Source organism: Liolophura sinensis, chromosome 2, assembly GCF_032854445.1.
Source record: "Liolophura sinensis isolate JHLJ2023 chromosome 2, CUHK_Ljap_v2, whole genome shotgun sequence".
Lineage (NCBI taxonomy): Eukaryota > Metazoa > Mollusca > Polyplacophora > Chitonida > Chitonidae > Liolophura > Liolophura sinensis.
In genome coordinates, this window is record NC_088296.1 from 4,968,698 (window position 1) to 4,993,722 (window position 25,025).

At 40.7% G+C, this 25,025-nt stretch overlaps 2 protein-coding genes across 2 annotated transcripts; one reads left to right on the plus strand and one right to left on the minus strand.

The window, feature by feature from the left end:
* Positions 1 to 687: 687 nt before the first annotated feature.
* On the minus strand, positions 688 to 15,668 carry LOC135462884 (proteasome subunit beta type-4-like). The gene is made up of 7 exons (XM_064740180.1): positions 15,538 to 15,668; positions 12,739 to 12,945; positions 11,887 to 12,033; positions 9,678 to 9,759; positions 7,781 to 7,897; positions 4,230 to 4,318; positions 688 to 933 (listed from the first exon to the last, which is right to left on the minus strand). Exons 1-7 carry the CDS (start codon positions 15,654 to 15,656, stop codon positions 921 to 923), a joined length of 774 nt encoding a protein of 257 aa, XP_064596250.1. The 5' UTR covers positions 15,657 to 15,668; the 3' UTR covers positions 688 to 920.
* An 848-nt stretch (positions 15,669 to 16,516) lies between these two features.
* On the plus strand, positions 16,517 to 22,952 carry LOC135462889 (biogenesis of lysosome-related organelles complex 1 subunit 6-like). The gene is made up of 6 exons (XM_064740186.1): positions 16,517 to 16,571; positions 16,831 to 17,031; positions 17,583 to 17,679; positions 19,712 to 19,799; positions 20,019 to 20,105; positions 21,386 to 22,952. The coding sequence occupies exons 1-6, from the start codon at positions 16,559 to 16,561 to the stop codon at positions 21,551 to 21,553; spliced, it is 654 nt and encodes a 217-aa protein (XP_064596256.1). The 5' UTR covers positions 16,517 to 16,558; the 3' UTR covers positions 21,554 to 22,952.
* The last annotated feature ends 2,073 nt before the right edge of the window (positions 22,953 to 25,025 follow it).

Consider the following 25,025-nt stretch of genomic DNA (forward strand, 5'->3'; position numbering starts at 1 on the left):
ACGTCAGACATAACACCCAATCAAGTGATATTATACTGACACCAGGCCAACCAGTCCTTTTTTCTTGTTATAACCTCTCTGTGCCTGAGCGTCATGCAAGGCAGCAACAAGTAGCATTTTTCAAGCCTTTCGGACCCTGGTTTCATCCCAGGTCTCCCAACAGCCAGGCAGACGCTCTATAAACCATAAGGCCACCAAAGCGGTTGTTCCTTGTATTAGGTTTGCACCCAACGCATACAATAAGTCGAGTCAAAGTAACTGGAAAACAACGAATTCAACCTTGCTATCATGACCCCTTCCCCCACCCCACATAATAGTGTGTTCTTACCTCTCTTTACAGTAAGTATTGGCTGTTCTTTATGTACCGACATAAAAATTATATGGCCTATGGATTAAAAAAATGAATTTCCTATTTATTTGATTGGTGTTTTACGCCGCGCTCAAGAATATTTCACTTATACGACGGTGGAGAATTATCCACTTACATAATTATCAACCCGGTAACCTGCTTTCAATAGTCTTATTTTCGCTTAATTTATTCTGGGCACAAAAACCTGAATTTTACTTAAAATCAGGAAGACGAAAAAACTGAAATTGAAAAAGAACCTGAAAATTGACATCAGAGTATATTTGCACAACGAAGCCGAAACACAAGTCAACAACAACAGAGGCGAAGTTCATCAAAAGATTAAGATGTGTTTTATTCTTTATCAATGGCGAGTAGGAAAGCAGAACGAGTATGGTCATACATGTATGACATAAGTTAGAGCTGTCAACAAAGACTCCAAGACACCAACCATGCCTTGCAGCTATACTGGTCCGATCATACCAACAAATGAAACATCCTTTCTTGACAGCCATGAAGAATTTCCGGGTGGCTAAAACAATGATGATTGCTGTTCTGTTAGATCCCAATGACTTCACTCAAAACCACTGAAACAAACAGGAATACAAAGAGGTCAATTTAGCACGAAATAAAGTGAATAATTAGTCGATTCTTCGATTAGTGTTTAACTCTGTACTTGGCCATACACAAAGAACATGATGAACTGAAGAATGGCACCCATTCTGTCACAACTCAAGGATGGTTTTCATCAGAATTTATGAGTATCAATGCTAACTTACTGGCTTGCATGTTGCAAGCTTGATAATTGGAAAACATACATGGCAGGTCACTGGAACTGGTTCAGTTACGTTGCACACGAGCTTAACTGTAAAGCTGGTCTGCAGGAAAATTTATTTATTTACTCATTTATTATACCCAAGCATATTTCACTTATACGACCACAGCCAGCATTATTGGGGGGAGGAAACTGGGTAGAGCCTGGCGGAAACCCATGACCATCCGCAAGCTGCTGACAGACCTTCCCACCTACGCAGGGAAATCAACACTTCATTTTACAAAGTAACCAATAATTAGTTGTTTCCCCCAAAACATGCACAATTAACACTTTTTTCTACCAAGTAACCAATAATTATTTGTTTTCCCAAAATAAAATGCCACAAAGACAAAAACCAAAAACAATAAAAACTAAAATGTATTAAATTCTCTACATGAAACTACTTTACAAAGAACCAGGACTCAACACCTCCTTCTACATAACTCTGGAAATGCGGAAAGGAGATTCCCAAGAAAATCCCTGCTGCCAAGTACCTACACATTTCATATGGGAGTTAAAATCTTTAAATTTCATAGCAGTAGCACCCCAGTCATTCGATTTTTTAAGAGAAAAGGGTGATTTTTCCAATACTTCAAGAATTATTTGTATTTGTTTAATTACTTAAACGTTGTTAAAAGCCACACTGAATAATTTTTTCACACACGCAGCAACAATAGTCAGGTTAACAGGGGTAAATTATTCCATCTATGAATGGTCTTCTTTGAACAATTATCTGGTGTTATTTTCGACCTGAATCAAGGTGAAGTACCAAAATCATTGACTTATTTTATATGACCAAAAAAAAAAAAAACATAACATAATTGTGGGGGAAAATAAGATCTACACACTAAACTAAGGGAATAGAGGATATTGGGGAAACCACACCCCTGAAGAATGAAAAATGCTGAGTACAAACCACATAAATGGACCAGATACATGCGAGTCTAGGGTATCTCATCACTGGTAACAATTAATCACAAACAGCACATCATAATATGCCAATGGTTTTTGTTGAAAAAATTCAGCATTTTATCTATTGACGAACGTCTAATGAACTGACAGCATTTCATGCATGGATAATGTAAGTTTCTGTTAGTTAGTTATTCGGTTGATGTTCTATGCCATACACAAGACTATTTCACTTATACTATGGTGGTCAGCATTATGGCTGCAGGAAACAGAGCAGAAGCTGGGTGAAACTGAGCGGAGCCAGGGTGAAACTGAGAAGAGCCTGGTTGAAACTGAGAAGAGCCTGTATGAAACTGAGAAGAGCCTGTGTGAAACTGAGAAGAGCCTGGATGAAACTTAGAAGAGCCTGGAGGAAACTGAGCAGAGCCTGGAGGAAACCGAGCAGAGCCTGGAGGAAACCGTGCAGAGCCTGGAGGAAACTGAGCAGAGCCTGGGTGAAACTGAGCAGAACCTTGGTGAAACTTAGCAGAGCCGAGGGAAATGGGGAAGGGCCTGGAGGAAACTGAGAAGAGCCTGGATGAAACTGAGCAGAGCCTGGAAAAAACCGAGCAGAGCCTGGAGGAAACTGAGCAGAGCCTGGGTGAAACTGAGCAGAACCTTGGTGAAACTTAGCAGAGCCTGGAGGAAACAGGGCAGAGCCTGTAGGAAACTGAGCAGAGCCTGGAGGAAACTGAGCAGAGCCTGAGTGATAGCCACAACTATTCCTAGGTTGCTTGGATTGCTTGCAGATCAATTGGAGAGGAAACGGCATTGGAGTGGGGCTCCTGGGCTCCTGGATCACTGTGCTGTGCCATCATGCTAGCCATTAGCTCAGGCGTAAGAATTTGTTCTTTAAAGGAGAAGAAAACTTAAAACAATGAAGCCATAGGCTGAAAAGGGCACATTTTTTTCTATCTGGTGGTGCCTGCTGCATAATTTTGCGATTTTCCCTTGCCATACACGTAAACTCTACAAACGGCAAAGCTGGCATAAATCGATTAGTTCACGGTGTCCTCCATATTTAACACCCTGTAATTTATGCTGGGGTGTGTTGCCTCTCAGCCAATGAGAGTCATTAAAACTGCCGGCTTGTTTGTGTAAACTCGAAACCTTCATCCAACATTCCGGTTATCGGATCATCATGCGGAAAACGAACTGTACTGTTCGGCATTTTATGCGAGGAAATGCATACTCTTTTCAATGGTATATGTTTGATATTTTAATTTTCTTCCCCTTTAAGTGTCTTTAAATACATTTAAAGTCACAGTTTGTCTGATTCAAACTGATGCTAGAACTGTTGATCTATCTCCTGTTGAAGAATGGCCATAACTGTTCCAGTGAAAAGGTAAAGTCAGACTCCTTATCCACATACAGCTGTATAAAGCAGTTAATAAACAGTTTGAATACAACAAACATTGATCTGATTTATTTATTGATTTCATTTCTGCTTCTTTCCATATTTAACTTTTTTTTCAATTTTATAACAGCAGTCAGCTTTATGGGTGGATAAAACCTGAAAGCCCAGTGCCTATATTTATCAAATGTCCTAAATTTAACAAAATTTAAGTACAACTATAATTCAAATTTCTAGAATGTTGAAAATTTGTACACTGGCTCTTTCCTGCAGAACAATGTAATAACCACAACTTTAGTTCTTTCCTGTTCTGAGTTAGGCAGTTGCTATGAACCCAAATCCAGCTCATGTTGGCTTCATCTCCCGCCTTACTTGGGAAGATCTGTCAGCAACCTGTGGATGGTCGTACGTTTCTCCTTGGTTGTGCCCGGTTTCCTCCCACCATATTGCTAGCTTCCGTTGTGTAAGTGAAATATTCTTGAGTACCGCATGAAACACCAATGAAACCAATAAGTAAATTTTAAAGCACTTATAAATTCTGATTTAAGTCTTAAGTTCCTTGAAATATATGAGCCCAGAGTAAACCACTGGTGTTTACATACATGTAGTTGACCAAGTCCTAGATTTACAGCCGCAGCCAATCGAGCCAGAGCTGGGTTTGAACCTGTAACCATGAAATCTGAACTAACACAAAGAGTTTTAGAACAACTTCATTACATGTATCTTATTTATAGAGAGGTATTTTCAGTTCCTTTTGATTATCTTACCTGACCAGGTGAGCTATTTCCCAGTTGGCATCAGATGACAGTGGCCCTTTGATCTCCACACCATCCTTTGTCACTATGGCTACTTGATACTGTAACAAAAGGAATGAATGAATGAATGAATGAATGAATGATAATGGTTTGAACCTCAAAAGCAAGGCTTAAGGCTTTAAAGTCCTATCGTAAGAACACTTTAATAGCATTGAGGCCTGGTACATGTGGGTGATATGTTCACAATGTATAAGCAGATCACAGCAAGGGAGATCACTCTTCCGTGACTATAGCACAATTGCGGCTATCACATCAAGTCACATCATCAGTTTATGTTTGCCTTTTTTTGTCTGTGTTTCTCCTGCTATTTAGTCATTTTTATAAGTATTCAGCTCTGCATAATACTATTTAAAGCCTTTCGACACCAAGTCGTAAATCTATATGTCGTACCTCTGATGACATAACCTAAATGAACTACTGACTACTCCCACTGTGATACCGGCCATCATCACAAATGTGAAATGTTCTTGATTATTACACATGTTCCACAGTTGCCTATCTTTTAACGGGGGCCTCCGTGGCTCAGTCGGTTAGCACGCTAGCGCAGCGTAATGACCCAGGAGCCTCTCACCAATGCGGTCGCTGTCAGTTCAAGTCCATGCTGGCTTCCTCTCCGGCCGTAAGTGGGAAGGTCTGCCAGCAACCTGCGGATGTTCGTGGGTTTCCCCCAGGCTCTGCCCGGTTTCCACCCACCATAATGCTGGCCGACGTTGTATAAGTGAAATACTCTTGAGTACGGCGTAAAACACCTATCAAATAAATAAATAAATAAATCTTTTAACGTTGTAATGATCATGTCGCATACACTGTATTTTCCATATTGCACATCGGCATTAGCCATGTTTGTATTGCATATCGGCATTAGCAACGTTTGTATTGCACATCGGCATTAGCAACATTCACATTGCACATCACATCAACAACCTTCATATGGAACATCGGCATTAGCAACTTCCATATTGCACATCAGCATTAGCAATGTTCATATTGCACATCAGCATTAGCAACCTTCAAATTGCACATCTGCATTAACGTTTGCGTTGCACATCGGCATCAGCAACGTTTGTATTGCACATTGGCATTAGCAGTGCTTGCATTACACATCAGCATTAGCAACGTTTGTATTGCACATCGGCATTAGCAACCTTCATATAGCACATCAGCATTAGCAACGTTTGTATTGCACATCGGCATTAGCCACGTTCATATTGCACATCAGCATTAGCAATGTTCATATTGCACATCGGCATTAGCCACGTTCATATTGCACATCGGCATTAGCCACGTTTGTATTGCACATCAGCATTAGCAACCTTCATATAGCACATCAGCATTAGCAACGTTTGTATTGCACATCGGCATTAGCCACGTTTATATTGCACATCGGCATTAGCCACGTTTGTATTGCACATCAGCGTTAGCCACGTTCATATTGCACATCGGCATTAGCCACGTTTGTATTGCACATCGGCATTAGCAACCTTCATATAGCACATCAGCATTAGCCACGTTTGTATTGCACATCGGCATTAGCCACGTTCATATTGCACATCAGCATTAGCAATGTTCATATTGCACATCAACATTAGCCACGTTCATATTGCACATCGGCATTAGCCACGTTCATATTGTACATCGGCATTAGCCACGTTCATATTGCACATCGGCATTAGCCACGTTCATATTGCACATCAGCGTTAGCCACGTTCATATTGCACATCGGCATTAGCCATGTTCATATTGCACATCAGCATTAGCCACGTTCATATTGCACATCAGCGTTAGCCACGTTCATACTGCACAACGGCATTAGCCACGTTCATATTGCACATCGGCATTAGCCACGTTCATATTGCACATCGGCATTAGCCACGTTCATATTGCACATCGGCATTAGCCACGTTCATATTGCACATCGGCATTAGCCACGTTCATATTGCACATCGGCATTAGCCACGTTCATATTGCACATCAGCGTTAGCCACGTTCATATTGTACATCGGCATTAGCCACGTTCATATTGTACATCGGCATTAGCCACGTTCATATTGCACATCAGCGTTAGCCACGTTCATATTGCACATCGGCATTAGCCACGTTTGTATTGCACATCTGCGTTAGCCACGTTCATATTGCACATCGGCATTAGCCATGTTCATATTGCACATCGGCATTAGCCATGTTCATATTGCACATCAGCATTAGCCACGTTCATATTGCACATCAGCGTTAGCCACGTTCATATTGCACAACGGCATTAGCCACGTTCATATTGTACATCGGCATTAGCCACGTTCATATTGCACATCAGCGTTAGCCACGTTCATATTGTACATCGGCATTAGCCACGTTCATATTGCACATCAGCATTAGCCACGTTCATATTGCACATCAGCATTAGCAACCTTCATATTGCACATGAGCATTAGCAATGTTCATATGCCACATCGGCATTAGCCACGTTCATATTGTACATCGGCATTAGCCACGTTCATATTGCACATCAACATTAGCCATGTTCATATTGCACATCAACATTAGCCATGTTCATATTGTACAAAGGAATTAGCAACCTTCATATAGCACATCAACATTAGCAATGTTTGTATTGCACATCAGCATTAGCAACCTTCACATTGCACATCAGCATTAGCAATGTTCATATAGCACATCAGCATTAGCAACGTTTGTAGTGCACATCAGCATTAGCCACGTTCATATAGCACATCGGCATTGGCAACGTTTATATTGCACATCGGCATTAGTAACCTTCATATTGCACATTGGCATTAGCAAAGTTCATATTGCACATCAAGATTAGCCACGTTCATATTGCATATCAACATTACCCATGTTCATATTGCACAACAGCATTAGTAGCGTGACATTACGTCATTCATTGCCACCATTTCTTCTCCCCTTGTACAAATTCTTGTGCCATTCATAAAATTAATACAAGCCTCAGTGTCTTACATTTTTGTGTCAAATTTTCATTTTCGGCAACTAAATTTTGCTACCTAGTGAAATGATTAATGTTTGGTGTGTAATAAATAGGTCATTGAATGAATATGGACGGATGTGGCGCTGACGCGGGAACTACATGTAGCTTCCACCATGCAACAATAGAACAAGTCTACATCAGCTGGCATTCATTCCACAACCTATCAGTACAGCATACAACACCAATCAACTGAATAACTAAATAAATTTATGAATACAATACTGCCACCAACAGTGCATTTTTGGTGGGAAATAAATGTCACAAAATATATTAAGAAGAAAGATTTTCCCAGTGGGAGATCATTCTAACTCCCAAAGAAAAGTCAGAGCACCATTCCAAAATCAACAGAACTCCCAGAATCTGGAAATAATGAGGAATTTCGTATTGGGTGAAATTCTGAACCTGGTTTGTCTTTGCAACTAAAAGGTAGACGTATGTACTCGGAATGATCTAAAACCCAAAATGACCCACCTCCTAACCGAAGTATAAGACTGAACCATACCTTATTTAAGGACCTTGCATCCCTGTAGTATAAAACTTTCAGGCATCTGTCAAGGAGTTGAGATGCTTGATCCTGTGTCATCTGAGGCGTCTTACTTTGGGCTTCTCGTAACAACGGCTGTAAAATACAAAAAACAAAACATACAATACTTAAACTGTAACTCTTCCTTTAAATGTGAATATTAACTATCATTGCTGGGATAATCTGACTCCCAAAATTATTCAATTGCTTAGTGCTTAACATTACTTCAATGATCTATGCCTTTATTTATTCATTTAGTGTTAAACAATAATTCATTTCATTATTAGGGTTTATTTATTTATTTTATTTGATTGGTGTTTTACGCCGTACTCAAGAATATTTCACTTACACGACGGCGGCCAGCATTATGGTGGGTGGAAACCGGGCAGAGCCCAGGGGAAACCCACGACCATACGCAGGTTGCTGCAAGACCTTCCCAAGTATGACCGGAGAGGAAGCCAGCATGAGCTGGACTTGAGCTCACAGCAACCGCATTGGTGAGAGGCTCCTGGGTCATTACACTGCGCCAGGGCGCTAACCAACTGAGCCACAGAGGCCCCCATTATTAGGGTTTAATGTCAAAGTCAAAAATCTTTGACTTATAAGACTGAAATCAGTTTTATGGTTTGAGTACACCTGTGAGACAGGAGTATAAACCTGTGACCTTTGGCAATTAATAAACTAACTTTCCAACCACTGCACAACTGTCGTCAGTGGCATGTAGAAGTTGGTGAGGTGGTGCTTATGGATAAGGGCCATATCTAGAGTCACTTTGGTTCTAAAAAGAGTGAGTCAGTGAGTGAGTGCTTTGGGTTTAACCTCGTACTCAACTATTTTTCAGTCACATGAGGACGAAGGAATCCTTCGGGTGTATGTACATGTAATGTGCCTCCTTGCTGCATCACTGAGACGAATTACTGAAGGCAAGTAAGCCGCCCCACCTAAGCCATTATACTGATACGGGTCAACCAGTCGTTGCACTATCTGGTTTACAACTTCCTCTTTTCAAGTCTTAGATGTGACTCAACCCAGGATTGACCCTGGATCTACTACTCACGAAGCGGACGCTCTACCAACTGGGCTATCCGGGCTGGTTGTTCTAGAAAGAGGTTGGACTCCCAAACTGCTGGAAGCTCAAACTAAACAAGCTGCATTAAAACTAAGAATTAAATTAAACAAAAATATGATGGTTTGCCAATAAAAAGTTAAGTTTTCACATAAATTTCTTTCACTCGCAGACTTGAAAGCTCTTAGAAAGCGTCATATTGAGTTGCATTTTTTAAATATTTTTATGCACAGTCACAATGTCATGATTAAAGTTTGGAATTGGAATCTTTAATGCTTTTCTAGATACGGCCCATTGGATATACAACTGTTTGTTCATTAACACGTGTGAACTTGTATATACTCTAGGAACATATTGTGAGTGAATAAGCGCTCATTTGTGAGGGCAGAATTTCACACACCTTAAATGACTAAGCAAGTGATGAATCATGGTTTTGGAATGATTCGGTTCTGTTCATATTCTGAATTTACTCAGATTTACAATGCCCTAGTCTTTGTAATTACTATATATACATTTAAGCTCAAATTTGGCACCAAAAATGTTCATGTTTACAGGTAAATAAAGCTCATAAAATATTGCTTTTGGTTCTGAAACTTGGATTTCTCCATTAGGATATCAACCTTAGCACCTACCACACACACACACACACCTCTCAAAAGCCCTTTCTTCTAAGATCAAAGGAACTGTCAGAAATCAGCTAAGTGAACAACTTAGTGACGGGTGAAATTTACATGCCTCACATACAGAGCATTTCTGTGAGCATTGCCTTTTGCGGAGGTATCATTTTGACTACCAATGTCAATCCCTCACCTGGGCTATGTAGGCTCCATAACCTGTGGCCACTGTGTCTGCCTCGTAAGCTGTGCCGATTTTATCAATGTAGCCTAGAAAACTGGAAGGAAACAAAAAAAAAAAACATAAATGGGAAACAATGAAGCAAACTGTTTTGTTTTTTTTAAGAAAAAATATTTATTTATTAAATCTGTGTTTAACATTGTACCCAAGAATTTTTCACTAGGTTGACGATTTATAGGCTAATCTAAGGACTCCATCTGCATCATGTGGTAGAGTCATGTTTTAGAGGAGTCATCAGGTAGAGTCATGTGGCAGAGTCACATCAATTCACAGAAGAATCTAATTTTCACAGTTAACGTCTGAGAAGTGGGTCGGCGACCAACAAAGGCATCAACCTTGTCTTCACAACTCCTGATTTAAAGGTGGTGGAAATCAAAGTGGTTGGAGTAAAGCACAGGCTCTGGGTACCAGAGCCCAGAACCCAGAGCCCAGAAAAAAAACTAATAAAAAGAGTTTCACTTCTGATGTTGAATTACAGACACTGGTTACAGATTCTAGTTGTGGTATGTGACTAAATAAAACAACTTTGTCTTGAAATATTTTTTTTTTTTTTTTTTGATTGGTGTTTTACGCCGTACTCAAGAATATTTCACTTATATGACTGTGGCCAGCATTATGGGTGTGGAAACTGGGCAGAGCCCAGGGGAAACCCACTACCATCCGTAGGCTGCTGGCAGACCTTCCCACATACGGCCGGAGAGGAAGCCAGCATGAGCTGGACTTGAACTTACAGCGACCGCATTTGCGAGAGGCTCCTGGGTCATTACGCTGCGCTTGCGTCTTGAAATAGTCAATAAAATATTCCGCCTGTTTGCTGTATGTTTCTGTACATTTATACTCCACACAAACTTGAGGATTTGTTATAAAAGCAAAGGCAACTCTTTTATTATTCAAGAGGGCACTTCAATCTTTAGAATTTTTTTTTTTTTGCAGACACTGTACAACAGTGGGAAACATTTACTAAAAAATGCTTTTTACCCATTCGAATCCATGACAGAATGCCTGACTCTTGCAAAAAAGAAATCATATGGAAGGAAATGAAAACACGACCCACTGGAGTAAAATTCCGTTTCACAACATTGCATATTCCGGTATTATGTTCTTATCAGGTCTTTTACTTGAAAACACAATAATTTATAAGTATGAGTGTTGTCACAATGAAAAAGTGAATCAAAACAAGAAAAACTGGCGCTGGCCCAACTGGGTGCAGTCGGTTCTTCAGCTGTAAATCAGCTGGGCTCAAACAACTCCACAAATCAAAAATACTCTAAACTGCCTAATCTTAATCATTTCTGGTAATCTGAGGTCTGTTCTAGTTATAATTTTAAACAAACAATGAGCCTATGACTGTTTTATTATCTAACCGGATCAATTTGAAGGACTCCACAAACCGTGCCGACAAAATGAAAGTAATGAAAATGAGGCTGTGATGGATGCATTTATGATAGGTTTACCCATTGGTACAATCCAGACGATTGTCCAATGAGCACTGTCTTTCTCATTATATCTATCAAACAACTATGGTGGATACCTTTGACACCTAACCGCCAAGCATGAATTGATTTGATAATAAACTTATGGTGGCCCCAAGGGAGAAAATTAGCTGTGACGCCCTAAAGCATGTAGTAAACTACATCCCTGGATGAGCTTAAAACACACATGCAGTTAGTAAACTGAACTGGCGCTAAATTACAAACAAATGTTATGACAGCAGATTTTCAGTACCAGGTACAGTTGACAACAGGCAGATAGGTTTACTACGGTCTCGCTTTACAGGGCCATCAGCTCTTCCCTCCAGCGGCAGGGCAGATATTTATGTCTCTTTACAGGGGCAGGGCGGATATTTCAAAAATCAAATGTATCATTTTAAGTCTTTCATGTGCTTCTGAAAGTGTTTTTTTACAAAACTGAAATACTGTATTTCTTCACCTTCATTTTTTCGATTAAGACTAAGCATTGTTTGGCCCCTCAACTTGCTGCCATCACCATGTGCATGGAAAGATGAGCTGTGACAATGCTTAAACTTAGAGAGCCTGTAAATGTGCACAAATCAATCAAGAAATTTAATTGGCTGACAACTGATGTCATTTAAATAAGACGACCATAATACAATGGAAGATGGGTTGTGATAACTTAGAAAAGCCTGTTGACATATGCAACTCACGGTTTTTTATCCTCTAGACCAGCAACCACCAGGGAATTCCAGAGAGGGTTGAAGTTTGATCTCCTGGAGTACATGACCCTGGTTAACCAGGAGAAGAGCGTGGCTGGGGTGTAAGTGAAACCATCATCCAAACATTCCTCGTCTATACTAAAAACAAAAAACACTGATTGAGTGACTTGTTGATTGACTGACTGAAGCTCAGAAAATGAGTTGGGAATTTACAAGATTTCCAATACCTACACAAGAGAATCAGGTTAGATTCTTGTAAATGGATAGTGGCACTAACTTTTAGGCAAACTGATTCGCAGATTCGCGTCGAAATTCAGGCCCGGCATGTTGTCCCACATCAACACGTAGAAATAAAATGACCTCTAAATGCTGGAGAGTAACTGAGTGAAGCACTTGAATTATCCAGACATTGCTCGTCAATCCTGAAAACATTTTTGTGTCTTAATGATTAAAAGACTTGATTAACTGAATGATTTTTTTAGTATTTAACGTGCTCAACAATTTTTTTTACTGCGGCAGCACATTCTAAAAGATATCAGTCCTGAAACGCATATGGTCAATTTTGTTTCTGCCAGACTTCCTTCCACAGTCATCCGGACATAAATTCAGGACCAAGTGTGCCTTCCAGTTCAGTTCAACTCATGTTACTAGTGCATCCTTTAACTTGAGCTGTGTCATGTGTAGAAAGCTTGAGGAATTAGGGTAGTTGGTACTGGTTAACAACTGAGGTGGTATGTCTTGGACTGGGACTGGCAATCAACCGAGAACCTCTGTGTCACTGTGACATCAAAATTCCTGATGAAAATTTACCACTTTGTGCGACCACACACATAATACACTTACACTCTCTGTTCTATGACACTCTTGATGTACTGATAATCAGCATAGTCACCACCTGCCCCGAGGACCGTAGTGTCGTTGACTTTCATGACTCGGGAACAGTCTCTGTACCGTGCCAGCGAGCCGTATGACCCCAGCATATCTGCAGCGATCATGACTCCACCCTTAAATGTTATACCTAGGACAGAGGTACCTGTCACGCTGGGATATCTGAAAGGCAAGGAAAATTCATAACAATGGTTGGTATTGCAACTAGTATTTGATTTGGACCAAATTCAATTGGTGATATAGTTTGAATACTATATCTCATAACATGAGTACCAGTCCACCCGTTCTGGCCTACTCTAGTTGTGGAATGTGACTCTGAAATGGAACTCTGCTTCTAAATCTGTCAGATCAACATCAAGCCACATTTAACGCATCTTCACAAGCGCATTAAAACTTCCCGAGCGAGACTCAGAAGAAGTTAGTTGATTATCTGGACTATTCGGGTGACATAGATTTATTCTAGGAAAGTTTTATTATTTTAATTGATTGGTGTTTCATGCTGTACTCAAGAATAATTCACATATACGACGGCAGACAGCATTATGGTGAGTGGAAACCCAAGACCATCCGCAGGCTGCTGGCAGACCTTCCCACATACGACCAGAGAGGAAGCCAGCATGAACTGGACTTGAACTCACAGCGACCGCATTGGTGAGAGACTCCTGGGTCATTATGCTGCACTAGCGCGCTAAACAACTGAGCCACGAAGGCCCCCAGGAAAGTTTTAATGTGAGTGTGAGGATGGAGTAAATGTGGCTTACCGTCGATCGGACGCATTAGAAGCAGTAAATCCCCTGTAACTCTCACAGCATTTCCTGCTGCTCAATTTCAGGGTTACGTTTTGGCAACTAAGCCTTCTCAAGTTTCCATACCCATAAGTCGCTGTGACAAATGAAAAATTCCTGACAACTGAACAGAAATACAAATCTGATGTCCAAAAAGATAGATTTCCATTTCTCCATTACAGAAGTGTGTAAACTGCAGTCAGTATGGAGCGGACTATGGTCTGAAGTTACCTTGGACCCTTGGAACATTAGTTGATTCATGTTGGTTTTAATTTATTTATTTATTTGTTTGATTGGTGTTTTATGCTGTACTAAAGAATATTTCAATTATACGATGGCAGCCAGCGTTATGGAGAAAAGAAACTGGGCAGAGCCCGGGGGAAAACCATGACCATCTGCAGGTTGCTGACAGACCATCTGTCGGTTTTAAAGGATACATGAAAAGAAAGTATAAAACAAAGATAATGTTTCTATACCAAATGAAGAAATTTTTGCACCAGAATTTTTGTCAAAAGATTTCATTCTGGTGGTATTTTTATTCCTGTTGATTACCCCTCTGTATTATGCATATTTTCCGTAGAGTCAGATTTTTTTTGGAAATTACGTCATCGTTGATCTTGCTCAGAAACCCAAAAAGTGCCCCGAACATGGTGAACCGTGTCACTACAGTGTGGGCAAGGTGACATGTACACAGATACTGCATAGCTTCTTTAGGTCAGCTCATCGCCTCCTCCACGCCCCCTATACCTGCCCCCATTCGGTCTGTTCCCTAGACCCACACCCCCATTTGGTCTGTTCCCCACACCATCGCCCCCATTCCACCAGACCCAGTTGGTCTATCCTCCACAGAGTTCTTTTTAAACAGGGACCATCGTTAACATCACCGCTGCAAAGCTATTTAATTTCCGGATTGACCTCTGGGGCATTAAAAGAAAAGAACACATTTATACAATTTATACCTTAATTGAAAGGTCTATACTTAAGGTTAAATAAAATATCTAAACTTTCTGTCAGCGGGGCTTGTTATTTGAGTATTTAATAGTTAAACACCGAAGGCTTAGAAGTCTCCTTTACACTGCCATTTGAACAGATTACATATGTCATTGTCCTTAGTGGCTCTTCTGAACATGGCATTTCAGACACATTTTTGGCAGGCAACAGCTACAAATGTAGGCATGATGTGGTCCTCTAGTATATCCCAAACTTGTCCTTTTCAGAGTTGGCTTTCAAATCCATAATCGCCAGGATATACTTACATATTTAGCTGAGACTGGAAATGCATGTTAATTACATGGTAAGAGCAAAACCTTAAGCACCTTGGCGTCACAATGAATATTCAAGAGGAAGACAGGAGGCTTTTCATTGGACAAGCCTAAAACATGGCAGGACTTTCGATGTGTCTCAAATCGGTGGATTTTGTAGAAAATGAAAATGTTTAAAACCGTTTTTCTCTCTTATGAAAACTTTAAAAAATCTTAAAAATAGTACAATTCCACACTGTTTGTATGGCTTTCATTTAAAGTATAGTCTGTATAAATGTGTTCTTTTCTTTTAAGAAAACTGTACTTTGAAACCATTTTTACCCCCCGCCCTCCCCCAAAGTGAAAGTTCAAAAATTTATTTGTACTGTGATATATTATAACACATGATAATCTGCACATTAAAAAAAAAAACAGAATCAAAGCGTTTCATGTATCCTCTAAAATTCATAATGTAACTCAATCCAATAAAATGTTGAAGAGTTCGCTTTTTTACGCTGAATTATGGTTGTAATTTTCATATCACATTTTGATTTGAATTCTACACGCCCACAGAGTTAAAGTGAAGTTTGTTATTCTGAACAGAGACTCAGAGGTGACGATAACTGAGCCCACAACAATGCTGGTGATATTGACAATGACACAGCATTGTTCCTGTGCGTACATAAGACAATCAAACAGAAAACTCTTCATCGAAATACTATACTCACAGTGTCCTTTTCCTTGCCTCATGCTTTGGAGCCGTTGTAGACCCTGGACAACTGTAGAAGGCCCCTGGTTTCGGGCCACAACTCCAGAAACTATCCTGAATCATGCCATTCGTCGCCATTTTCTTCTGCTGTTTAAGACTAGGATTTTAAAAATGTGACAGGTTGTTCAACCGAAACAATAATAATGAGAAATGACGGTGGTTTTCCTAGTCAACCATCAAAATCTACCTAATTAAGACATAAATGGTCTGGTCAATTTTTTAAAACTCGATAGTACATAAAACACAAATAATTGAAGAGATATAGATATTTTTGAGGTATTGCTTTTCGTGTCTGAGTTTGGGTTGAGGTTTTGTACGTCTCTCTCCAGGTCATGTGCCTGATTGTTTTGATTTAGACGTCTGCGGTACTTCGTGTCTAAAGCGTCAAAAATTCTCGACCAAGATTCACCATTTCTTAGATTTGTCCAGTGCCAGACCTAAGCTGTTAGGTCTCAATGAGTTAAAGGTCAGTGAAGTTGTTTGTAATGTGTACATGTGTTTAACTGTCTGCGCTATCTGCGCCATCTGCATGGTGTGACAGATGTAACACACACACTAAGTTGTCAGGCGATCACCCAACATATCAGACGTCAGGATGCAAAGTACACGTACATGAAGCTCTTTAGGGCTGTGATTACGTATTCTAGTACAGTCCTACCATAGCTAGGTGCAGGGCTTGATCTCTGATTGCTTTGAAAGCAGAGATGGGTTCATGAATGAAAACTGCATAATAGTGTAATCATTTGACCGTTAGAAGCTCACAGGTTGGTGAAGGCTAGGCTAAACTGTTAAATTACGTGCCCTTGATGTAGGCCTAGGCCTACATTTAATTATGCATTATGAAGGTGTAAGTTTGTACAGGTATATGTCATGAATGTACACAGTTCTGTCAACTAAATTCCATTCTGACTTCATGGTAAACAATTTTGACATTTATTTGCTTCGTCCTCAGCACTGACAGCACAGTTGTACCGCCTTTCATGCTAGTGAGTGGTAAGTCTTATACAATATGACAGTGATATCAAATAGCCTGAACAAATGACCAATAGATTGTTGTTTCTGTGCTGACAATGTTTGCCACTCTGGCAATGTTTTAGTTAGTTGCAGAACATAACTCTGAAATCGAGCAATGTCCTGTAAGTGAAGGATGCTTGAGTATGGCCAAAAAAAAAAAAAAAAAAAAACACCAATCAAAATAAATAAATTTATGTACTAAAGAGTTTATTTCAAGTATGCAAACATAATTTTTCAGCTGCTAATTTTCACACAGAGATGAGTGAAACAGTAGATAGGGACACACAGCATGAGAATACAGAGGACAGTGTTGCAGGCCCGAACCCAGAACTGGAGAGCTTTCCTGTTCCCATTGATGGAGCTGACATGACAGAGAAGGACCATGATACAAGGGAGCATGACAGAGACAATTCTGTAGAAGAAATACCACAACAGCCTGGTAAGAATTACAGTAGTGTGGCTGACATTGACAATGCCTCCATGGGAGCCCGTAGTGGCTTATTCAGCTACTGTCGCAGTTTATTGTCAGAGCATTGGGCTCATGAAGTTGTTGGATCGAATCAAGTTCTATCGGGTTTAGTGCCAAATTTATGTCAGAAGGTTTGTAATGTACATGGCAAAGAGCAGTGGTTTTGAGCGCTCAGGTTTTTCCTCTGCCAAAAATCCAGACTGTAAATGCAAGACATAAGTTTCACCAGATTATGTGGTATTGGTTTATTTAGCAATTTGATTGGTGTTTTACACAAGAATATTTCACTTCTACAACAGCAGCTCATTTTATTGTGGAGGGTAACTGGGCAGAGCCAGAAAGAAACCCATGCCCATCTGCAGGTTGCTGGTAGATATTCCCTCTTGAAACTGGAGAGAAAACCAGCACAAGATGGATTTCAACTCAAGGCGACCGCACTGGTGAGAGGCTCCTGGATCATAGTCACATTTATAGCTGATCCCACCAATAATTGATGACATGGATAATTCATTGCTTTTCAGTGGTTGACTCAGCACTGATAGAGTCAATGACTCAAGGGTTCCTCGCAAAATTTATGCCTGATCTTCAGGACTCTAAAGCCATGCTGGATGAGCTCATGTGAGTATTACAGGGGGCTAAGATATTTTGATAGGACAAGGGATGCAGTCAGGTTCAGAGTTATCTCCCCTGATCTGACAGTAAATATTCTCAAAGCACATTTATTTAAATCATTTTATTTATTTATTTCATTGGTGTTTTACGCCGTACTCAAGAATATTTCACTTATTATGGATGGCGGCCAGCATTATGGTGGGTGGAAACGGGGCACAGCCCGGGGGAAACCCACGACCATGGCAGGTTGCTGTCAGACCTTCCCACTTATGGCCGGAGAGGAAGCCAACATGAGCTGGACTTGAACTCACAGCGACCGCATTGGTGAGAGGCTCCTGGGCAAAGCACATTTATAGATTTATTCATTTATATATTTGATTGATGTTATCACGCCATAATCAAGAATATTTCACTTTTATGACACCGGCCACCATCCTGGTGAGAGGAAACCTGTAGAACGCAGGTGAAACTCATGACCATCCGAACGGCTCTTGGCAAACCTTTCCACACACGACCGGATCACAAGATTACAAATCTACCTACATGTAATAGATGGTCCATGGTCAGGACCAGGCAGATGAGCCTCATGTTTTTTTTAATATGGTTTAGTATTTTTGTAGCTTTGTGCAGCTCACCAGTTTTTCAGTAGCGTTACATGGTATCTTGATTATTTCCGTGCTAAATTGTACAGTTTTGACCACATATTTCCATGTCATGCTCAGACGGGAAAAATTGGCGTGTCACCAACCCCTCCTAAAGTTAGAAACAAAAGTAGAGGTTGTTAAAGTGACAGACTTTGGCAATAGACACATTTATTTATTTACTTGAATAATGGCCTGCGTTTTGGTACAAGGAAACCCTGCACCATTCCGTAGGTTGTTGGCAGACCTTCTCGTGTTTGACCAGAGAGGAAGCCAGCATGGACTTGAACTCAAACGACTGCATTGGTGAGAGGCTCTTGAGTCATTGGCACCACGCTAGAACACTAACCACTAGGCCACATGGAACCCCACGAGACTCATTGATGATTCAGTACTTGCTGACTTGAAAAACTGTCACAAAACTGTGTAGTACTGTGTTTAAGCCTGCTTAGTGCTGTGAGGGAACCGGCCCCAGTGGCTCATTTGGTAAAGTGTCCACTTCCGGGGGCGGTAGATCCAGGATCAGTCACACCTAAGATCTTAAAAGAGGACGTTGTACCTTCCTCACTTGACTGGTTGACCCATATCAGTATAATAGCTAGGGTGGGGTGGCCTGACTTGCCTTTGGTAAGTCGTTTATTTAAAGCAGCGCTAGATAAAACTGTGGTGCAAATCCGTCCTTCAACAAGGAGGCGCATTACCTGCATTCTAAGGATTCCTTTGTCATCATATAGCTGAAAAATTGTTAAGTATGACATTGAACCCCAAGTACTTACTCACTTACCCAAGCACTCATTCACTCACTAGTATTGTGCGGGAATTCCATTTAATAGTTTGTGACAGGTGCTGTGTGCTGTGCAGTTATGAGCTACATGTTTACACAGCATCATGTAAACAGTTGCACAGTGCATAATGCATTCTATCAGTGATGACAGAATTATACATGTACATGTATATCTACACGACTAATACTTTACTGTAATTCTTCAGCCTTTTGGTATGATTTGCAAGGTTTATACTAAAGCGTATTCTGAAAATATTATCCTATGTAGATCGATAAAATTATATTTTTTGTGAAGCTCTGAAATTAACCAAACAAACCAATGTAGTTTTGTCTTCAATGTAAAGTTTAAATAGGTGCGCTGAAAGTTGCTCTTTTGTATGCTAATTAGGGTATGTTCTGAAGAAGATTGCACTTATACGTCTGCGGCCAGCATTGACGTAGGAGAAAAACAAGCAGAGCACGGTGAAGAAACTCGTGAATATCTGCGGTTTGCGGGCAGATCTTCCCACATATGATTGGAGAAATACAGATCATTAAAGAAAATGGAGTTTTGTCATTTCTCATTCTTCAGGGTTTTCCCTTATAAATGTGGTGAACTTTTTCTGTTTGGCAGGAGAAATCAAAGAGTTCTACTAGACACAGTTCAACAAGAAAACTCAAAGTTTGATGAGTGTCAGTCCTTCAGAGATTTAGAAGAAACTGTGAGTTTGGATTGAATTAACATGGCATGACTGTCAGAATTTATTTTCCAAATATACGTTTATTTTAAGCTTATACTGTATATAAATGGATAAAAAGCATGCAAACAACATTTTATAGGGTATTGCATTTTTGTTTTCTTTTTTTTTTTTTTTTTTTTTTTGGGCTATATCTAGTTGATACACATACAATTGTGGCTTTGATTCCTTGTGTGCTTTCAGATGAAACAAGCCAGGCTTTACCATGGAAAGTTGTTATCAATAAAGAAAGAAATGAACAGTTTACACGAAAAATCAGCACGTCTTAAGGTAAGTTGCTCAAATACTCATGTACGCGAATTTGTTCATTTGTGTGATTGGTGGTTTATGCCGTACTTAAGTAAATTTCACTTTAATATACGACGGCAACCAAAGTTATGATGGAACAGCCCGAATGAGTGAAGAAGCTGTCATCAGAAATTGAGTATGCAAGACCATGGCACTTAGATCTACAGTGGTTCAAGGGCCGTAGATTCAGGGTCAACCTGGGCCGAAGACCTTAAAAGAGGAAGTCGTAGCTTCCTGGCTAGGCTATCAGCATTTATTAAGGGGAACGTACAACGACTGGTTGACTGGTATCAAGTTAATGGCTCGGGCGGGCAGCTTACTTACCTTCAGTAAGTGGTCTCGGCAAAGCAGCACTAGATGAAAGAGTGGAGGAAATCTGTCCTGAAACAAGGAGGCACATTAGATGCACAAAAACTTCTTCTTTGTCTTCATATGACTGAAAAATTGCTCAGCATGATTAAACCCTAAGCACTCATTCACTCACTTACAGTGGTAGGGAACATTACAGGGCAATCCTAACTTCATAGCCTACACAGATGTTGTTCCAGTCCGAGGCCCATCGCCCACTGATTGTGGCAAAGATGCAGCATCAAGTCAGAATCTTTGTCAGGTACCTGATGAAGAGTAGTCATTTACTCTGGCAACTGCAGTTTCCTCAAGTCAGGATCTTTGTCAGGTACCTGATGAAGAGTAGTCATTTACTCTGGCAACTGCAGTTTCCTCAAGTCAGGATCTTTGTCAGGTACCTGATGAAGAGTAGTCATTTACTCTGGCAGCTGCGGTTTCCTCAAGTCAGGATCTTTGTCAGGTACCTGATGAAGAGTAGTCATTTATTCTGGCAACTGCGGTTTCCTCAAGTCAGGATCTTTGTCAGGTATCTGATGAAGAGTAGTCATTTACTCTGGCAGCTGCGGTTTCCTAAACCAATAAACCTGGATGTCATTTAACAAATAGATCAATCAACCAGTTGTGATTTTCTGGACTTCACGGTATCTACAGTCCTCAGCATGTATTTTATGGACTTCATGCAAGCCTTAAGGTAGTTTTATACTTCACCTGAAGTTTAGCATTTTTCACGTGACATGTATTGTTTGACCCTGACTGAATCATCCACATTATAGGGACACTTAAGACTTTTTCATGGGGTTTATTTATATTTTGTCAGAAAAACCTTAGCATTGGCATCAAAAGTATGAATGCCTATATGTGCTTCTGAAAGTGCATTTTCAAACCAAAGTTCTGTGTTTTTGTTTTTTTTTTAGAAAAGATCCGTTAAACTTCAGCAACAGAAACAGAAAATGGAACTACAGCGTGCCCACCAGCGAGATAAATTGGCTGAGCGTGAGAGGATGTTAGTAGCTAAACCTGCCCCCCAGAAACAAGTCACACCTGCCAACACTGACAGTCCAACCACGGCGGAGCCTAGCTAAACCTCTGTGACAGAAATTACTCAAAAATGGGGAAATTTTGGAAACAAAATTGGTAACTGCTTTTAACTGCAGCATGCAAGGCCCACTCTCACAAAATTGTGTACATCATTTTGTCAAACACTTTTCGTGAAAATTTAGTCATGTGGATGAAGTCGTTTAAAAAAGGTACAGAAATTCAGACATGCACAGTGAAAGTGGCCTCGACTCAAAAGTCACCGTCTGTGTGTAAATCTGTTGATGGGACAAATATTGGAAACTGGATTTGGGATATTGGGTACTAAACTGTGAGAAACGTTAAACAACAGTGGTGCATTTTTTGCGGACAAAATTATTAACAATTTTAAGATGGCTGCACTTTCACACAATTTTCTACGTCTCTTTTTTATAACTCTCCTTTTGAATTTTGTCACGTTAAGGTGCTACAGATTGGATTATGTCATTTATGAAGAAAGTTACATAGATTCTGGCACATGGGGTAAATGTGGCCCCAGCTTTAACATCACTCTGTCTGTCTCTTAGTGTGTTTGTGGGTTGATCGATCAATCAGTGTATTTGTTGACATCCTTACTCTTAACACAGACCATTCATTGGAGGGATATGATGATTTTATGATGATTTTTGCTAACTTGACAACAGAGCATATGTTATCCTGTGGTCCTTCATCTGCCATTTGGACTGAACTTATAGTTATTCACATTTGCCATGGTTATCCCCTCTTGCTTCGGTTAATCATGTGATTTTTTTTGTTTTTTTTTTTGCACAAATTATTTCACTGTAATTGCTATAAATAAACTGTGACAGTATGTGTATATAGAAGAACATACATTTGTGACGATCAGTGTTGTAACAGTTGTCTCCCTTGTGTCCTGATCAGCGATCACTGTGTTAAACCGCTGATACGTGGTTACAGCCAACAGTACCAGAGATTTTTGGAGAAAGAAAAATCTATATGCGGTAATCGTACAACATTTTCTGTATTTACCAAGATTATGCTAAATTATTGCTTTTCAGTAAATACAACTAATACATGTATTATTTATAGCGTTAAAATGTTTCTAAAGTGTGAAAAAGTTATAATGCGGCCAGCTTTACACATTTTAAGATCGTAATTTAATCACCCATTTAGAACGGTAGCACTTGCAGAGAAGCTGCTGATACTTTGTGAATGGTAATTATTTGGGCTAAAAGCAAAAATTTAATTGGACTTGAGCACAACGATTTTTGCCCCAAATTGCCCAGGCTTGCTGCAACTTTTGGCAAATGAGGTCTCGTGTTTCGATCCAGCTTCCGCTGTCTTTGGCTGCAGCGTGATATCAAGAGATTTGCCGCCGTCTTATACCCGTGGGTGAAATTTCTTCAGTACGGCGTAAAGCAAATAAATAAATACGTTGGTGAGCTAATTCAAGAGTCAGTGGTTGGGGTTTGTGAGTTCAAAAGGACCTGTGAGTTGCAGGACTGCGTAATTCTAGGCGCTCCGATTTCCTCCTCCCTTTGAGTGGCCTACCACCCTTTTAGGGCGCTCTGATTTCCCCCTCCCTTTGAACGACATATTACGCATTGGGGGCAGCTCCGATTTCCTCCTCCCTTTAATCGGCATACCACGCATTGGGGGCGCTCCGATTTCCTCCTCCCTTTAATCGGCATACCACGCATTGAGGGCGCTCCCATTTCCTCCTCCCTTTGAGCGGCATACCACCCATTGAGGATGCTCCCATTTCCTCCTCCCTTTGAGCGGCCCACCACCCATTGAGGGTGCTCCGATTTCCTCCTCCCTTTGAGCGGCCTACCACCCGTTGAGGACGCTCTGATTTCCTCCTCCCTTTGAGCGGCATACCACGCATTGGGGGCGCTCTGATTTCCTCCCTTTCAGCGGCATACCACCCATGGAGGGCGCTCCGATTTCCTCCTCCCTTTGAGCGGCATACCACGCATTGGGGGCAGCTCCGATTTCCTCCTCCCTTTGAGCGGCCTACCACCCATTGAGGGCGCTCCGATTTCCTCCTCCCTTTGAACGACATATTACGCATTGGGGGCACTCCGATTTCCTCCCTTTGAGCAGCCCACCACAAATTGAGGACGCTCCGATTTCCTCCTCCCTTTGAGCGGCATACCAGGCATTGGGGGCGCTCCGATATCCTCCCTTTGGGCGGCATACCACCCATGGAGGGCGCTGCGATTTCCTCCTCCCTTTGAGCGGCATACCACGCATTGGGGGCAGCTCCGATTTCCTCCTCCCTTTGAGCGGCCTACCACCCATTGAGGGCGCTCCCATTTCCTCCCTTTGAGCGGCCTACCACCCACTGAGGGCGCTCTGATTTCCTCCTCCCTTTGAGCGACCTACCACCCATTGAGGGCACTCCGATTTTCTCCACCCTTTGAGCGACATAACACGCATTGAGGGCGCTCCGATTTCCTCCTCCCTTTGAGTGGCCTACCACCCAAGGAGGGCGCTCCCATTTCTTTCTCCCTTTGAGCGGCCCACCACCCATTGAGGGCGCTCCCATTTCCTTCTCTCTTTGAGCGGCCCACCACCCATTGAGGGCGCTCCCATTTCCTCCTCCCTTTGAGCGGCCTACCACTCGTTGAGGGCGCTCCCATGTCCTCATCCGTTTGAGCAGCCTACCACCCATTGAGGGACCTGTCTGAAGACGGCCATATACGTGACATATCTCTTAAGATACATGAAAAGATTTGTTTTTATTTCTTAAATGAGAAGAAAACATAAAAATTGTGCCAAAATCAAATGAAAGAGCGTCTAAACTTATTTGCAAATATGGCCTTTAATATTTTTTTCCCTTTTTGTTTTTTTAGGAAAACAACGGTATTTGAAAATATTTTTGTATGGCGGGTATGTGGGACCACCTTTTGGTATTTACCGTCATTGCATAATTTAATTTAAATAAGGATGTGACAAATGTCTAATAAATTCATTTTAACGTAAATTTGTTGTTTATATCCAAACACATGCATTTAATCTGAATTAAGATAAAAATTTCTGAATACATGAAAAATATAAATATGATCAAATTCCAGGTTTTCAAAAATACATTTGTTACCTGAAAAACTCAACTTCCAGTGCAAATATATTATTAAACATCCTCATTACGTCCTTTTTATGACATTTTTACACGAACACGACGTATTAAAAAGTGGTCCAAAAATAACTACCATAGGAAAATTATTTTCAAGTGTCTATTCTCTTAATATTTTTTTTAATACTTTTGACATTCCTTCGTCTGAACTTCGTGTAATTTTAATGTTTTCTCCACTTTTATTATTCACTTTATAGGATGTGTCCTAACATATGAATTACAAAAAAAAAAAACTTTTTGAGGCGTAGAATGGCCCCTGTGGTCATTTAGAAATTTGGAAGCCTGCAGTGGTGACATCTGTGGTCATAACTGTCAAAACAACTTTGTTGGCGGAAGAGTCCGAACGCGTGTCGTCATGAAATGGATCACGTGAAACAGAT

Bases quoted from the DNA above. Each gene is read 5' to 3' on its own strand.
- LOC135462889 (XM_064740186.1), top strand. The intron at 17,032-17,582 runs GTAAGAATTACA...ATTGCTTTTCAG, and splicing joins AGAAATACCACAACAGCCTG to TGGTTGACTCAGCACTGATA. The intron at 17,680-19,711 runs GTGAGTATTACA...TCTGTTTGGCAG, and splicing joins GCCATGCTGGATGAGCTCAT to GAGAAATCAAAGAGTTCTAC.
- LOC135462884 (XM_064740180.1), bottom strand. From the start codon at position 15,656: ATGGCGACGAATGGCATGATTCAGGATAGTTTCTGGAGTTGTGGCCCG. The intron at 12,946-15,537 runs GTGAGTATAGTA...CTTGCCTTTCAG, and splicing joins GAGGCAAGGAAAAGGACACT to ATATCCCAGCGTGACAGGTA. The intron at 4,319-7,780 runs GTATGGTTCAGT...CTTTTGTTACAG, and splicing joins ATGCAAGGTCCTTAAATAAG to TATCAAGTAGCCATAGTGAC.